The sequence below is a fragment of the Cetorhinus maximus genome, chromosome 29 (assembly GCF_964194155.1).
Source record: "Cetorhinus maximus chromosome 29, sCetMax3.hap1.1, whole genome shotgun sequence".
Classification (NCBI taxonomy): domain Eukaryota; kingdom Metazoa; phylum Chordata; class Chondrichthyes; order Lamniformes; family Cetorhinidae; genus Cetorhinus; species Cetorhinus maximus.
Window position 1 is genome coordinate 7,862,878 of NC_135907.1, and position 18,144 is coordinate 7,881,021.

Here is an 18,144-nt window from a genome sequence, read left to right on the forward strand (position 1 = left end):
GAACTAGGGACATAGTTACAGAATAAGGCAACATTCATTTAAAACTGAGATGCGAGGGAATTTCTTCTCTCAGGGTAGTGAATGTCTGGAATTCTCTACCCCAGAGAGTTGTGGAGGCTAGATCACTGAAAATATTTAAAGAGGTAGATAGATTTTTGAAATATCAGGGAGTTGAGAGCTATGAGGAGCTGGCATGAAAGAGGAGTTGAAACCTGGGGCACATCAGCCATGATCTTATTGAATGGCGGGACAGGCTTGAGGTGCCGGATAGCCTACGCCTGCTCCTATTTCTTATGTTCTTATCATCCTTCCTCACAGCTATAATTGTTTCTTTAATCAACATTGTGATCCTCCTCCCTATCTTATCTAAAAACTGACAAGAGGAGATCATGCACTCACCTTCTTCTCGTGGTTAGGAATAATGCAGCGCACAAAGTTAGGATTGGTGTTCCTGAGTGTGGCCATCAATTTCGAAAGCTGCTCCTTGTAAAGCTGACTAACGGTGCGGAACATTCCCCTTTTGGTTTTGAATGCACCAGGCAATGTTGTATGGGACATCTCTACAACTTGATCCAGTCCAACAATGCGGTCCACTGAGAAAGCAATTGATTCAAGCTGATTAACTGTGTTAGGGATATAGGAAACCGTGAAGAAGGGTGCCAATGATGTGAAAAAGTAGGGACATGGTGAGAAGTGACAGCAAGCGTAATAAACACTGAAAAGTTGCAGCAATTTTGATTAACCCACACAGGTGCTACTTCAAAGCCATAGGAATTTCTCTTCAATAGTTCTGAGTAGCTGACAAGCTCAAAAATTAAATGGTGCAATATTCAGTAGAAATTAAAAATATAATGGAAGGAGAAAAATGTACATGGATTAAAGTCTTCTAAACCTATTTCCTGGGTTTGATTTGTTAAATCCCACTTAAATACTGAGAAACAGAAAACATTCAAAAGGTGTTGAATGCCTTTGACTAAAAGAATGAATTTAACATGGGAAAATGCAGCAATGCACATTGGCAAATAAAACAAGTCTTCAACAGATGGAATTATTGGCACTGGCAGTAAAAGATTTGATGACCACAAAAAGTGTAAAACCATTGCCCAAGCTAAAGAATTTACTTTGATGATTAATCAGTAACAGACTGTTTTATTGTAATTAGCCAACTGGTAACTGCATAGCTTCTAAAAAATAAGTTAATACATTTTAGGGTTCACAGATAAAGCATAGTGTTCAGAAGACAGTGAAGGATTTTGAGACTTAAGTTATGAGGAACTCAACAAGTGCATTACAAATACCAATAGGCACTGTTAATGTAAGCAGGTTAGTGAATCAAATTGTGTTATTTAACTTATGATTGATCATAGGTTAGGGACAAAATCAACATTGTCAAGTCTCAAATGAGACAAGAATTGCATGGAACATCAATGAAAGATGGAATAAAATGCTAACTATGGCCACCTTTACAGCAAGTGTTGGATCAATATCTAAAAATAAAAACAAGTGTGAACATACTTAAGGGCTGATTGATACAGTGGGTTAGCAAACTGACCTTTCCTCTCAGTCTAGCCCAGACTAGAATTAACTCTTCGCTGATTCTACAGGAATTGAGCTGGCATAATCACAACTTAATTTCCAACATGTTCATCTCAAAGGACAAAATTGCCTTCAATTTTTCCTTTGTAATTAGAGATTATGAAAATAGCTTATGTGGAAGTGGAAATAGTACATTGGTGTGGTATGGGCTTTTGTTCTGCAGTGAGGTTAGGGTAGAAACTTTATTCGACAGCTAGTCATGGTACAGGCTTAGGGATGTTTGAGGCAGATAGTGATGTCCAAAATGGCAAAGCACGCCATTCGTCAGCACCAATGTCCCTCACACGTCAATAACTACCCAAATAAGATCCAAACTGTGCAAGAAATATTCCTTTTGCACATCCACATTTTGGCCAAACAAGATTATGAAACTAGTAAAGTCCTATTCACCTGTTTTGCTACCATGACCTTTACAAAGCTGCTTGAGGGATCAAATACAGATTCTACATTATGGTGCATTTAAATATTTTTCTTCTTTGGAAGTAGTTTGGCTGGGAATGTGGGAAAGTTTAAGTCACAGATGCTCCACATTAAGTAAAGAATCACTGGCAGCCAGGTGGTGATGTAATCAGAACTGGGCAAGATGATAAAGGGAGTTTTCCCTTCCAACGGAGACAGCAGCACCGGTTTCAAATGGTGAACGCAGCAGAGCACCAAACGGCTAAACTAAAAAAGGGAATTTTCTGCAACGGATATCCTGGAGGCATTTCAGCATTCCACAACAGTAAAAATAGATATCTATTTTAACTGAAATGCAGGAAATCAATATTTAACACCCATGTAGGATAAACAAATTACACAACAGCTTTAAACTTCAGCTGTAATTTCTACACAATATGTCCAGTGCAACTTTAGGCTGAACATCCTGGGGACATGCAACTCAATGAACTAAATGCTCAGTTATGAGCAACGCTATGAATGCAAACCAAGATTAATGAGCCTAAGGAACACTGCTATTTTCAATTATTTGCAGCTATTGGTGATAGTGAGATTGACTGATGTTAGAGCAGCATGTTACAATATTAAGATGGTTTTGATATAAAGGGAGTTATGTGGCTGCGCTTTTTAATCACCCCAGCAGCTACTTTCATGTTTTCTAGTCATAGAAATTACTGTACTAAAAACAACACTCACTTCATCTCTAATTCCCTCATACTTCTATCCTAATTTCAAAAAAGTTCCATTTTTATAATCTTTACCTAAGCTGTTCAACTGCAACCATCAATTGCATTTTCCTGTATCCTTTACAATGTCTTTTCAAATTAGGTTATTGTTCCTAGCTTTGTGGTAAAGCGTTCCTCGTATGTCAAAAAATTATGTTTTAACTTTCCTTCATTCTTTTAACACTAACTTAATCTATGCCTTCAGCAAATGATTCACTTACTAGTGTAAATAATCATACATATTTACCCCCTCAAAACCTTCTATTTTGAAAAGCTCTTTCATTTCCCCACAACCATCTTTCTTCCAGGGAGAGAAGTTCAATTTTTAAAGTATAGTTCATAGCAATAACTTTTTATTCATGGTATAATTCTTTCATGTTATAGAAACTCAGCATGAAAGGTGGCCATTTGGCCGAAAGTGCTTCTGCTGGCTCTTTGAAAGAGCAGTTTGCTTAGTGCCATATGCCCACTTTTTGTCTGCAACCCTGCAAATTGCTCATCCTCAAGTAGCTGTCCAACTCCCTTTTACACATGGAATCGGCTTCCACCACATTTTCAAGTAGTCTTTCAGATCCCAACAGTGCTGGGTTAAAAAAAGTCACCTTCCCTCAGACCTTTTGCCAATGATTTTGAACCTACGAGTTCAGCTTACTGTCCCGCTTATCAGCGGGAATAGTTTTTATCTATTCTATCATAAAAACCTCTATTAGGTCCTTTCTCAACTTTCTCTGTTCCAAGGGGAACAGTCCTAACTTTTCCAACGTCTCCTCAAAACTGAAGACCTTCATCCCTGGTAACATCACCTAGTAAGCCTCCTCCACTCCCTTTCGAAGGTCTTAATATCTTTCCTGACGTATGGTGCCCAGAATTGTCTATAATACTCCAGATGAAGCCTATTGAGTGATTTATGAAGCTCTAGCATGATTTCTTTGTTTTTCTTATTCTATTCCTCCATTTATAACCCCAAGTAACACACTTGCTTTTTTTTTTAAAGCAAGCTTATCAACTTGCTCTACCACTTTTAAGGAATGGTGTATATGGGCACCAAGGTCTTGCTGCTTATCTACTACTCTTTTCAAAATATAATTTTCTATCATTGCAATCATAGCTTTGCATCTATCAAGAAGATAGATGAATACATTTAAAACCATTCCTGTTTAACAAAATGGTGGCATGAAGTTCCAAAACAATGGTCAAAGTTGGAGTAAGAGATCAAATCCAGTAAATAATAAACTCCTGGCAAACCAAGTTAGTGAAGTTTTACTACTTTTCATTTTATAAACCATAATTAAAGAACTTCAATCTTTTGGGAGATCAAGCCACCAGTAAGTTACATCCCAAATTTCTGATAAAGGGAGCCATCATCTCAACACCCAAGGTGCCTTGTATTATATCCTGTTGCATACGCATATAGTATTTGAGGAAATCATAGAATACATAAGGCCATGGGTATTCACCTGAAACTAGGCATTGCTCAGAGATCAATAGCTGCTGCTTAATTTGCGATCTCTAATATTCCACGAAAGACACAGAGGTTAATCTTTGGAGGTTACACTTAAATAAACCTTTCTTTAAGGAAATGTGCGATACGGGTGGAATTCCCAATTTGGATCATAAAAATTACAGCTGAAGTCTTTTGTAATCAGGTTAAATTTTCTAAGTTTGGCTGCTGTAATGCAGACAAATGCTGATGTAACACAAATGCAAGGTGTGGAAAACAAACGTTATTAAGAAATGAAAACAATTTCTTTTTTTTAAAACAAGCATCAAAAATCAATATTTACATATTTCAAGGAATCTTCAACTGCTCCATGACATTACAAAATCAGAATGGTTACAGCAGAGAAGGCCATTCAGACCATTGCATCTGTGTAGCCCTCTGAAGGAACCACCTAGTGCCACTCCCCTACCTTTTCCCCCATAGTCATGCAAACTTTTTCAGATAATGATCCAATTCAATCTTGAATGTCTCAATTGAATCTTCCTCCGCAACACTCTCAGGCTGTGAATTCCAGATCCTAACCACTCACTCTGTGGAGAAGTTTTTCCCTCATCGCCATTGCTTCTTTTGTCAATACTTTAAACCTGTGCCCTCTGGTTCTCAATCCTTCCATCAATTTAAACAGTTTCTCTCCATCTACTCTGTCCAGACTCATGATTTTGAATATCTCTATCAAATCTCCTCTTAACCTTCTCTTCTCTAAGGAGAACAGTCCTAACTTCTCATATCTTACTGTGTAAGTTCCTCATCCCTGGAATCATTCTAGTGAATCTTTTCTGCACCTTCTCTAATGCCTTAACATCCTTTAAAAAGTGCGATGCCTAGTACTGGATGCAATTCTCCAGCTGAGGTTGAACCAGTAGTTTATACAGGTTTAACACAACTTCCTTGCTTTTATACTCTATGCCCCTATTTATAAAGCGCAGGATGCCATATGCTTCATTAACCACACTCTCAACCTGTCATGCCACCTTCAATGATTTATGCACATATACTGCTCCTGAACGCTCTTTAGAATTGTATCCTTTAATTTATACTATCTGTATTCTTCCTACCAAAATGAATCACTTCACACTTCACTGCACTAAATTTCATCTGCCATTTGTCCACCCATTCCACCAACCTAATTACAGTTCACAATACTTCCAAGTTTAGTATTGACCCTAAATTTTGAAACTGTGCCCTGTACACCAAGATCTAAGTCACACATCAGGAAGAACAGGGTCCTAACACCAATCCTTGGGGAACTCCGCTATAAACCTTCCTCTATTCCAAAAAACTGTTCACCATTACTCTTGGCCTTCTGTCACTCAACCAATTCGTATCCATGTTGCTCCTGTCATTTTTATTACAGGAGCTCTAACTTTGTTCACAAGTCTGTTGTGAGCACTTTATCAAATGCCTTTTGGAAGTCCATGTACACCAAAGGGTCACCCTCAAAATGCTCTGTTACCTCGTCCAAAAACTCAGCCAAGTTAGCTAACAAATGGTGCTGGCTTTCCTTAATTAACCCATATTTGCCCAAGTGACTATTAATTTTGGACCAAATTATTGTTTCTGGATGCTTCCTCACCATCTTAGTCAAATTGGCTGGCCAGGGCTTATCTTTACACCCTTTTTTGAACAAGGGTGTAACATTTTCAATTCTCCAGTGCTCTGGCACCACCCTAGTCCAAGGAAGATTGGAAAATTATGCTAAGTGCCTCCGCAATTTCTGCTCACTTCCTTCAGTATCCTTGGATGCATCTCATCCGGTCCTGGTTTTAAATTTTAAATACAGGCAGCCAATCCAATACCTCTTGTTTATCAATTTTAAACTCTTCAAGTATCTGAACAACCTTCTCTTTCATTATGACTTCTACAGCAGCAGCTTACTTGGTAAAGACAGATACAAAGTATTCATTTAATTACTCAGCCATGCCCCCTGCCTCCATGCATAAATCCCCTTTTTGGTCCCAAATTGGCTCCACTCCTCCTACCAGCCCTTTAACTTATTTGTTTTTTTCAATTCCCCTTTGAGCCTTCAATAAGTTTGCTGTGATAAAAAGGGAAGGAAAGTTTGGATGAAGCCATTTTCCCTCTGCATGTCTACCTATTGTCCATAAAGCAATGGAGGCTAGCTTGATATATGAGACTAGCTTTCTCCTGCTACCATCAATTCCACTGCATTTAACTTGCCAATAGTTCACAGCTTTAAGCTAACTAGCATGGAGTAATACTGTCCATCTGAAGGGCCATAGAAGAACAAATTCCTTTTTCTGGTAGTTCCTGCGCTCTTGTCAGTGTAGATGCATAGTTAATTCAATGCAATGTTTAAGATTCAAACATATGCAGCACAGAGGTATTTCTAGTGTTGGGACTGTGCAAGGGGTAGATAGAGCGTGATCCTTCTACAGTATTTGTAACAGGTCTGTAAACCATAAAATTAGAATTAATCCAACTTAGTATATAAATTTTTGTGCTGATATACCACTGCAGGCTTCAGTATTAGTTATGAGAATCAGCAACACGGCATGCTCTTGGAAACCCATTTCATGCAACGATCTTTAATACCACAAATAAGGAAACACACCTGTACCTTTCATTTAAGCCTTCTACATTCTTAAATGACAAATCAGAACCTCAATTTCATAAAACATAATCTGTGGAATACAGTAGAGGTGGTTGACAAAGTGCACTTATTGTGTGCATATAGTTTTACAGAGAAAAATAATTAGCTCAAATGTCTGAATAGGCAAGTTCCAAAGATTGCAGAAGCCCAGGCTGCCTGATGTTCCACACAGTGAAGCATGGAATTAAAACGAGGGAATAGCAAGAGGGTTACCTCGGGCTGTTTACATACATGTTCTGCCAGTCCATTCAAGCCTAGCACTGTAAATGTCTGACAACTTGATGCCAGTCTTCCTCCTTTCTCAGCAAGGATAGTGATGGGATGCTAGGGTGGAGATGGGAGACAAGAGGGAATTGTGGAAATGGGCATTTTTAAAACACAGGATGCCTAACTGAGAATTAGTTCGCAATGGCCCACCACTGTCCTAAAGAAACTGGCAGGGCACCAAGTCCCTTGTGCATCTAAATTTAGGTCCAACAAAAGCCAAATGGTTATATTTATGAAATTACATTCTCATCATTGAATGCAGAAGAAAATTCCTCGTACAGGAAAATGAGTTAATATTTAAGTTAAAACGAGTCAAGGTTCAAGATAAAACTAATTTCAACTTTTTCCACACAGGTGCATTTTGCTTACGAGTTGGTGGAACATGTTTCACCACTGCAGCTCAGGATGAGGCACCGTTGAAATGGTTGGGCTGCATTAACCTGAAGCGAAGGGGAAACAGAAAAGAAAACTGCACAAGCAGGAATGGAGAGGAAGGATGAGCATTCAAAGCAGGCGATTCTTGGAAGCATCGATCTACGGCACTATCACAGTCTCCTCTCACGTCACCTGGTTCTAGATGTAGAATAGGAAAGCGTGTATAGAAATAGGCTCTCTGAAAGCTTTTTATCTCTGCAACAGACACAGAGACATCAAGACAAAAAGAAGAAAAAAATGAATCCTTAAAAAAAAAACCACTAACAATGAGAACTACAAGATACACAAGATTTGGTCTCCTTAGGTAGTTAGTCAACTGTTAAATCATTTAGCAATTACAGCGCAGGCTGCATCTCCAGTAGGTGCTGAGCACAGACCAGGCATTCCTCTAAAATGGGAGGGATAGAGGGAGAGAGATATCAAAGATAGAGGAATGTCACTTTTATCATTTCTTAATATCAAGTTATTGAACATTATTAGCAGAGGACTGTGAAACAATCACTTGCCTACCTTTTGAAAAATTGTGCGCTATTGGGGATTTGGAAATGGGAATGTAGAGCTAAAGATAGAACATCTTACTGCAGAAAATAATAGGCAAGTGCAATTAAACAGATTGAATCCTACCATTTTTCAAGGACTTCAGTGACATGGTTTTAATACTATCAGTTTGAATTCAAACGTAAGGAAAATCTCTCACTGTGCTCTCTGCTAGTCTGACATCAGTAATTGGGAAAGTGCTGGTTTATATTATTAAGGAAGTGTTAACAATGCATTTAGAAAATAAGTGTATTCAGACAAAATCACTTGGGTTTAAAGAAATGAAAATCATGTTTGACAAATTTAGAGTTTTTTTTGAGGATGCAACCAGTAGGGTAGATAAAGGGGAACCAGTATACTTGGATTTCCAAAAGTCATTCAATAAGTTGCCACACAAAAGATTAATACACAAGATAAGGGATCAGGGACAGAGGATTGGTTTACAGACAGAAAACAAAGAGCAGCGATAAACAGCACATTTTGGCAGGCTCTAACTAGCGGAGTGCCACAAGGATCAGTGTTGGGGCCTCAACTATTTACAATCTATATTAGGCCATAACCTCCGACTAGTGCTAGATAGTGCTGGCCTGAGGAATTAGAATACCTACTTACCTGGTCTTGAAAATAACATCAAAACTTCCGTTCACAGGAGCTGCTTGGGGCCTGCATTGAAAGACTCCTCGCAGGGCCCAGCGAAGTCTAGATCCAGCATATTCAAGAAAGCCATGCCCCTTTTTTTACAGCACTTGCTGCTGTAAAGCAGGTAAGTTTAAAGGGCCAGGCACGTGTCTTAAGGTAAGTGTATAGGGTTTTGGGTGGGGGTGGGGGTAGTCCCGTGGGGTTGATCTGGGTCCTTACAATAGTTACTCAGAAGTTAGAAGTGGTTTTAATTCTTCTAACTTTTTCTGGGTAACTATTGGTATAACCCCAGCGAAACCATCTGAAGTTTGCGATTTAAATTGCATTTTCGAATGGTTCCCAGCACAGCGCAATTGTCCAGAGTGTGCACTTCTGGGTAATTGCCATACAAGCCCTGAGAACTTGCCAGAGGGATTCCCCAGCGCATCTTTGGGATACCCTCCCAAGTCTGACACTGGGGAGTGCAGAAGTTATGGGGCATTAATGACTTAGACAAAGAGACACAGAATGTATCAAAGTTTGCTGATGAAACAAAGCTAGGTGGGAATGCAAGCTGTGAGAAGGATACACAAAGAGACTGCAAAGTGATACAGACAGGTTAAATAAGTGGGCAACAAGGCTGTACTGTAATGTGGGGAAGTGAGAGGTTATTCACTTGGGTAAGAATAGAAAAACAGAATTTTTTTTTTAAGAAGACGCAAAACCTGTAACTGTTGATATTCAGAGAGGCGTGGGTGTGCTTGTACAGGAAACACAAAACATTAGCATTCAGGCACAGCAAGCAATTAGAAAGGCAAATGTTGACCTTTATCGCTAGGGGCCTGGAGTTTAAGAATAAGGAAGACTTGCTACAACTGTACAGGACTGTGGTTGAGAGCACACTTGGAATACTATGTGCAGCTTTGGTTGCCACCTTTAAATGAAGGATATACTTGCATTGGTGTGGTAAAGTAAAGGTTTACTAGATCGGTCCCTGGGATGAGAAGGTTGTCCTATGATGATAGGTTGAGTAAATGCGTCTGTATTCTCTAGAGTTTAGAAGAATGAGAGTTGATTTCATTGAAACATAAAAGATTATAAAGGGGCTTGACATGTTTGACAGACACAGAGGCTGTTTCCCCTGGCTGGGGAATCTAGAACATGGGAGCACAGTCCCAGGATAATGGGCTCATCATTTAGGACTGAGACAGAGAGAAATCTTGTTTACTCAAAAGGGTGTGAATCTTTGGCATTCTCTACCCCAGAGGGTTGTGGATGCTCCATCATTGAATATATTTAAGGCTGAGACACAGATTTTTGGTCTCTTAGGGAACCGAGGCATATGGGGAGTCGGTGGGAAAGTGGGAGTTGAAGCCAAAGATCAGCCACAATCAAACTGAATGGCGGAGCAGGCTCAAAAGGACCAAATGGTCTACTCTTGTTCCTATTATCTTCTTATTCAAAGTCACCAAACCAAAGAAATTGTATCAAATCATAAATGGATATATTCCACATGGCAGGAAAATGATTCTTACATTCTACCAAACCTCTCTATTTTCCATGTTGATTGTCTGAAATACATGAAGCAAAAGTCTAATAGGCAATTGTGATTTTGGAGTGAAAACACCCCACTGCTCAATTCACTAACCATTGGTTAGAAATGGGTTACTGAAAGTAATTTTTACATTTCCTTTTCTAAGCAAATAAAATTCACCTGAAGCAAAGAAGAGAGGATTGGATTGGATTGCCCCATTTACAAGATAAGGTGAGGGTCTTATGGCTAGCACATTTCCTCTAGGTTAATTAAGATATCCCTGCATACTATGGAGTATGCCTGTGCTGGATCCTTGCAATCTGAGTGTTATAATCAGGCACATGTTGTGAAGATTTTCAGAATTCAGAGCTTAGCAAGTGACTGAAACACCAAACTTAATTCATGAATATTAAAAAGTGATGCTTTCTAGATTCAGGGAAGCAAAAGTAGTTAAAAAATGTTGAAATCAAGAGCTACAATAAACAGTAGAAGTATTTTAGACAGCCCAAGTTACTAATTTTAACATACCATCCCTCCAGAGATCAGCTATAAATTTATCAGAGGACTGGTGCAATAGTGTGGCAATGTTATCATTCAGGGGGTCCATGTTCTTCATCAGCCATTCATTTGCTTTGTAGTCCACCTGTATTGCAAAGAGGAGATACCTTATATAAATACCTTTCTTTATTCTTTCATGGATGTGGGCGTCACTAGCATTTGTTACCCATCCCTAATTACCCTTGAACTGAGTGGCTTGCTCAGCCATTTCAGAGGGCAGTTAAGTGTCAACCACATTGCTGTGGGTCTGGAGTCACATGTAGGTCAGACCAGGTAAGAATGGCAGGTTTCCTTTCTTAAGGAAATTAGTGAATCAGATAGGTTTTTATGACAATTGATGATGGTTTCATAGTCACCATTAAGAGACAAGCTTTCAATTCCAGATTTATTAATTGAATTCAAATTCTATGAGCTGCCATGGTGAGATTCAAACCCCAGTCCCCAGTGAATTCACTTGGGACTCTGGATTACTAGTCCAGTGATATTACCACTATGCCACCATCTCCCCCTGCCTACACAATACAGAGGTTAAGCAATTATTTAATCTGTTGAGTCCTGGTCATGAAGTCTGGTATACATATTTTACTTTCATGCTCTTCATAGGGAGCACAAGCTCAGGCAAGAATAAAAAAACAGCTCAACAAAATAGCAATTGAATGACTGGATTGTCTAACACACTCAAGGTAATTCTTTTAGATAAACTATGTAAATGACAACCCCATCAAGCTTTGGCTCAGCTTACCTTTCCAGCATAGTGAATAATGCAGAAGTCAGCTTTGTCTTTTAGCTGCTTAGGTTTCTGGAACTTAGGGTGGGTTCCCTGCTCCTGCACCACCTTCTCCACAAATGTCTTATCAGTGGCTTTGGGGAACCAGCACTCTTCATCGAGCAGAGCCAGGATACCAGGAGGACTAGCCTGAAAAGGGAAATAATTTTTTAAAAGCTAATCTGAATATACTTCTGGGAATCTAGTTAAGTGAAAGTAATGAGAAAAATGACTCACGGATTTTTCAATTAGGTCAATACAAGGTTGCAAGTCGAGGCCAAAATCAATGAAGTTCCATTCAATTCCTTCTCGCTGGTACTCTTCTTGCTCCAGGATAAACATTGTGTGATTAAAGAGCTGTTGCAGCTTTTCATTTGTGTAGTTAATGCACAACTGTTCAAAGGAATTCAGCTGCAAAAGTACAAAAGACAAAGTCACTAGGGAAGGAGCAATAAGAGGATAGTGCCACCTATGGTTTGTGTTGCATATTCACCAAAATGTAAAGAAGCTCTTTCCCAGCCAAGATCAGCAAAGTTCCTGCCTTGATTGTATACTAGCTTGTCACACAATTCTGACATTCCAGTCATACACATTAACAACTTTTAAGGTTCCATCACATCTTAATTTATCATGCAAAGAAGTTAATGAAATTTATTATCACCACATTGGCACTGTTTGTAAACCCCCTTACAGTGAGAGATTTTCAGAATCAAACTTGGTAACATTTGAGTGTCTTGCTCCAAGTCATTATGTTGATAGCTCCACCAAAAAGATATTAGGTAGCACTGCATCAGAAGCATATTTACAGAAATTTAATGGGTCACATCTGAATATTAATAACCTCCCCAACAAAACTGTAACCCTTCCAAATGTTGAACGATCTGTTGAACGCCATGTATTTCCAATGATCAGTATACACACACAAGCATGCACATGATAAATTTTTCCCCATAAACTTGACTATTTTTTTTCTTTACCTAAGACAAGAGAGATGTAAGTAATTAGCTTCAAAAACAGATAGACTTCAATAAACAATAAGAATTTATTTTCTCTTTTAGAATGGCCAGGCACTTTAATATAAAAGTGTTATGACCCACTGGGAATCCTATTACCAGTGCAACTAACTTCTGCAAAATGTCCAGCCATGAAGTTAGAATAAACAAAGGCTTTTACATAAACGTGGACGTTAACATTCAGCTGGTGACGTTTGCAAGTTTTAAGAACATAAGAAATAGGAGAAGGCTATACAGCCCCTCAAGCCTGCTCCACCATTCAGTATGGCCATGGCTGATCTTCAGCTTCAACTTCACTTTCCTACCTGCTCCCATATAATTGATTCCCTGAGACATCAAAAATCTGCTCATCTCAGCCTTAAATATATTCCACAATGAAGCATCCAAAACCCTCTGGTGTAGAGAATTCCAAAGATTCATGACCCTGAGTGAAGAAATTTCTCATCTTAACCCTAAATGATTGGCCCCTTAACCTAAAACTGTCCCTTGTTCTAGATTTCCCCAACCAGGCGAAACAATCTTAGTATCTACCCTGTCAAGCTGTTTCATATTGTTTCAATGAGGTCACTCCTCATTCTTCTATACTCCAGGAAATATAGACCCAATTTACTCAGCCTCTTATCATAGGACAGCCCTCTCATTCCAGAGACCAATCTAGTGAGCCTTCACTCTACTACCTCCAATGTAAGCATATCCTTCCTTAATTAGAGAGACCAAAATTGCACACATTCCAGGTGTGCTCTGACCAAAAACCTGTACAACTGTAGCAAGACTTCTTTATTCTTGTTCTTCAATCCCCTTGCAACGAAAGCCAGCATGCTAATTATTTTCCTAATTGTTTGCTGTAGCTGTATGCCAACTTTTTATGCTCCTTGGACCAGTACACCCAAGTCTCTGAACATCAACACTTCTAATTTTACACCTTTTAAAAAAAATATTCTGCTTTTCTGTTCTTACAACCAAACTTCACATTTCCCCGCATTTTACTCCATCTGCGACCTTGTTGCCCACTCACTTAAGCTGTCTATATCTCTTTGCAGCCTCTTTGGGTCCTGCTCAGTCTACATTCCCATCTAGCTTGTACCGTCAGCAAACTTAGATACATTACTCTGTCCCTTTGTCCAAGTCATTATTTGAAAAGGAAGAATGTGCAGGTTTACGGAGAGAAGGTGAGTGAATGGCACTAAGTGAATTGCTCCTTAGGAGAGCCAGTGCAGACACGATGTGCCAAGTGGCCTCTTTCTGTGCTGTAACAATTTTGTGATTGCATAGATTGTTAATAGCTGAGTCCCCAGCAGCAATCCTTGTGGCACTCCATTAGTCGCAGCCTGCCAACTTTAAAATGCCCCATTTAACCGTACTCTCTCCTTCCTGTCAGTTAACTAATCCTCTATCCATGCTAATACATCACCCCCAACTCTATGAGTTATCTTGTATATCAACCTTGTGTGGCGCCTTATTGAATACCTTTTGGAAATCCAAATATACTCCACCTACTGGTTCTCCTTATCTAATCTACTTGTTACATCCTCAAAAAAACTAAAATTTGACTAACAGAATTTCTCTTTTGTAAAACCATGTTGACTCTGTCTGATCATACTATGCTTTGCTCAGTGTTTTGTTAAGGTTTTCTTAATAATAGGTTCCAGCACTTTCTCAATGGCTCATGTCAGGTTAAATGGCCTGTAGTTTCTCGTTTTCTCTCTCTTTCCTTTGTTGAATATCATGTTACATTTGCTAACTTCCAATCTGCTGGGACTGTTCCAGAATCTTAGAAATTTTGGAAAATCACAGTCAGCACACGCACTCTCTCTACAGCTATCTCTTTTAGAATACTAGGACATAGGCCATTGGGTCCTGGGGGTTTGTCAGGTTTTAGTCCCTCGAGTTTCTCCAGTACTTTTCTCTACTGATATTAATTACCTTAATTTCCTCTCTCTTATTTACCCCTAGGTTACCCTCTATTTCTGGTATGTAACTTGTACCTTCTACTGTGAAGGCAAACAAAATATTTGTTCTCTACCATTTCCTCATCCCCATGATAATTTCTCCTATCTCTGTTTCTAAGGGACTAACATTTAAATTAGCTACTCTTCTCCTTTTATAATATGTTTTATAAAAATGTTCTTCCAATTTGTGTTTATATTCCTGGCTAGCTTACTCTCAGGTTCTATTTTTTCCCTTTTTATCAACTATTTTTGTGGCCCTTTGCTGGTTTCTAAAATGCTTCCAATCCTCAGACTTACTACTACTCTTTGCAACATCATAAGCCGCTTCTTTTAATCTAAAACTATCCTTAATCTCTTTAGTAAACCACGGATGGATCTTTCCAACTGAGTTTTTGTTTGTTTTCAACACATCACTACCTGGGCGCCAACTCAATTCCATTTGTTTTTACCTGTGGAATCTGGGCTAAAAACCAGCCCACACAGATTAGATGAAACACCAAGACAATATTCTTTGCCTCTTGGTGGCAAGGCTCCAGTGCAATAATGTGGTTTGGACAATGTCAAGTTTGAATGAGTTCAATCTAGTTCCTAGTGGACATATACTCAGACATAAACGTCACCTTTAACTTGGAAACAAATTGGCAATGTCACTCAGGCTGGTGTGGTGATGGTTAGTGTAGGGAAAAGGAAAAAAAAATGTCACACTGGTATAGAATTTGAAGACTGGGATATATTAAATTGTTAAAGTAGGTTAAAATGGCACTACTCTGAAACTAATTGCATTATACCAGACCTGGGAGTGGTTGATCCAGATACTTGGTGTCCAAAATGTAGTAAAAAGATAAAAGCAAAGAACTGCAGATGCTGGAAATCCAAAACAAAAACAAAAATACCTGGAAAAACTCAGCAGGTCTGTCAGCATCGGTGGAGAAGAGCACAGTTGATGTTTCGAGTCCTCATGACCCTTCAACACAACTAAGTAAAAATAGGAAAAGGGTGAAATATAAGCTGGTTTAAGGGGGGGGCGGTGTTGGGACAAGAAGAGCTAGGTAAATGGCCAGTGATAGGTGGAGATAACCAAAAGATGTCACAGACAAAAGGACAAAGAGGTGTTGAAGGTGGTGATATTACCTAAAGGAATGTGCTAATTAAGGGTAGAAAGCAGGACTAACAAGGTACAGATAGCTCTAGTGGGGGTGGGGTGGGGTGAAGGAATACTAAAAAGGCTAGAAGGTAGAGATAAAACAATGGATAGAAATACATTTAAAAATAATGGAAATAGGTGGGAAAATTAATTCTATATAAATGACATGTCCTCCTTCTTCCTCAACCGAGGTTTTCCACCCACGGTTGTTGACAGGGCCCTCAACCGTGTCTGGCCCATTTCCTGCATATCCGCCCTCACACCTTCTCCTCCCTCCCAGAAACATGATAGGGTACCCCTTGTCCTCACTTATTACCCCACCAGCCTCCGCATTCAAAGGATCATCCTCCGCCATTTCTGCCAACTCCAGCATGATGCCACTACCAAACATATCTTCCCTTCACCCACCCTGGCGGCATTCCGTAGGAATCGTTCCCTCCGTGACACCATAGTCCACTCCTCCATCACCCCCTACTCCTCAACCCCCTCCCACGGCACCTTCCCATGCAACCGCAGAAAATGCAACACCTGCCCCTTCACTTCCCCTCTCCTCACCGTCCAAGGGCCCAAACACTCTTTTCAAGTGAAGCAGCATTTCACTTGCACATCCCTCAACTTAGTCTACTGCATTCGTTGCTCCCAATGCGGTTTCCTCTACATTGGAGAGACCAAACGCATATTGGGTGACCGCTTTGCAGAACACCTTCGGTCTGTCCACAAGCATTATCCAGACATCCCTGTCGCTTGCCATTTCAACACTCCACCCTGCTCTCATGCCCATATGTCCGTCCTTGGCTTGCTGCATTGTTCCAGTGAAGCTCAACGCAAACTGGAGGAACAGCACCTCATCTTCCGACTAGGCACTTTACAGCCTTCCGGACTGAATGTTGAGTTCAACAATTTTAGATCATGAACTCTCTCCTCCATCCCCACCCCCTTTCTGTTTTTTTCCCCCTCCTTTTTGTTTTTTCCAATAATTTATACATATTTTTCTTTTCCCACCTATTTCCATTATTTTTAAATGTATTTCTATCCATTGTTTTATCTCTACCTTCTAGCCTTTTTAGTATTCCTTCACCCCACCCCCACTAGAGCTATCTGTACCTTCTGTTGAAGGGTCGTGAGGACTCGAAACGTCGACTCTTTTCTTCTCCACCGATGCTGCCAGACCTGCTGAGTTTTTCCAGGTAATTCTGTTTTTGTTTTGGATTTCCAGCATCCGCAGTAGTTTTTTGTTTTTATAGCTATCTGTACCTTGTTTGTCCTGCTTTCTACCCTTAATTAGCGCATTCCTTTATATATCACCACCTTCAACATCTCTTTGTCCTTTTGTCTGTGACATCTTTTGGTTATCTCCACCTATCACTGGCCATTTACCTAGCTCTTCTTATCCCAACACCGCCCCCCCTTAAACCAGCTTATATTTCACCCTTTTCCTATTTTTACTTAGTTGTGTTGAAGGGTCATGAGGACTCGAAACGTCAACTGTGCTCTTCTCCACCGATGCTGACAGACCTGCTGAGTTTTTCCAGGTATTTCTGTTTTTGTTTTTGTCCAAAATGTAGTACTCGATTACTTGGAACTAAAATTCATCACTTGGACAAGCAGGGAAGATAAAGTCACGTTTTCACATGCTTGCTTGCAATTCCAGTGCTCTCCAACTAAAAAGAGCTCTGAAGGTTGGATATGAAATTCAATCACATTAATTCAAGTATTGATTGCAGTTTTAAACATCAAAAAGTGACCTGCTCATCTACAAACAGTGCACCATATTTAGGGTTTAACAGGTTTCAGGGTGGAATGCTGAGCTCAGAAATCAATCCATGCGACCAAAGCTCAGGTATTTATCACCTTAATGTCAAGTCCTTGAAACACATTTCAACCATTCTAAAAGCTACTTTACATTCATTATTCCTCCCACTATCCACCACCCATGCACCCCAGAGGCAAAAACACTGATAGGAGGTCCTGTAATTTAAACTGAAGGGAAATTGACTTTTGCCATTCCATTGCAGGGAACAAAACATTGTAAATACCCCAAAAACATCAGCTACGATGTAGTGCCAGAATTGGCACAAAAGGCTCTTACTGTTCTTGGTCTTGACACCAACAATCTAACCTTGAAACATCCCCAATCAAACAACCCAAGCAATTCCAAGATACCTCAAAGATCTCAAAGCCAGCAATATCCAAAATGCCCACAAAGGAGGCACCCTGTCTCTTGGTCCTATCCAGTGCCTTGTTGATGCGCAAAACCAGCCAACGGAAGAGACGCTCATAAGTGGCTTTGGCCAAAGCCTCAACAGCAAAGTCAGCCTAAATGTACAAAAAAAAACCCAAGTCAGCAATTTATTAAGATTAAAAACCCAAGAGAAGAAAATGAAAAATAAAATATAAGTATTAGATATCACAATATTTATTAGCAAATCTACATATTACTTGTACAGTAAAT

The 18,144-nt window shown here is 39.6% G+C and overlaps 1 protein-coding gene across 2 annotated transcripts in view; it reads right to left on the minus strand.

Annotated features, from left to right (window-relative positions):
• LOC144669596 (myosin-9-like) overlaps nt 1-18,144 on the minus strand; it is a 183,936-nt gene that overhangs the window by 75,296 nt on the left and 90,496 nt on the right. For both annotated transcript variants that reach the window (XM_078532119.1, XM_078532118.1), the window contains 5 exons: nt 17,856-18,008; nt 11,824-11,997; nt 11,563-11,736; nt 10,791-10,905; nt 400-593 (listed from right to left, as the gene is read on the minus strand). In XM_078532119.1, the coding sequence (XP_078388245.1) occupies nt 400-593; nt 10,791-10,905; nt 11,563-11,736; nt 11,824-11,997; nt 17,856-18,008 (810 nt within the window). The remainder of the gene's footprint in view (nt 1-399; nt 594-10,790; nt 10,906-11,562; nt 11,737-11,823; nt 11,998-17,855; nt 18,009-18,144) is intronic.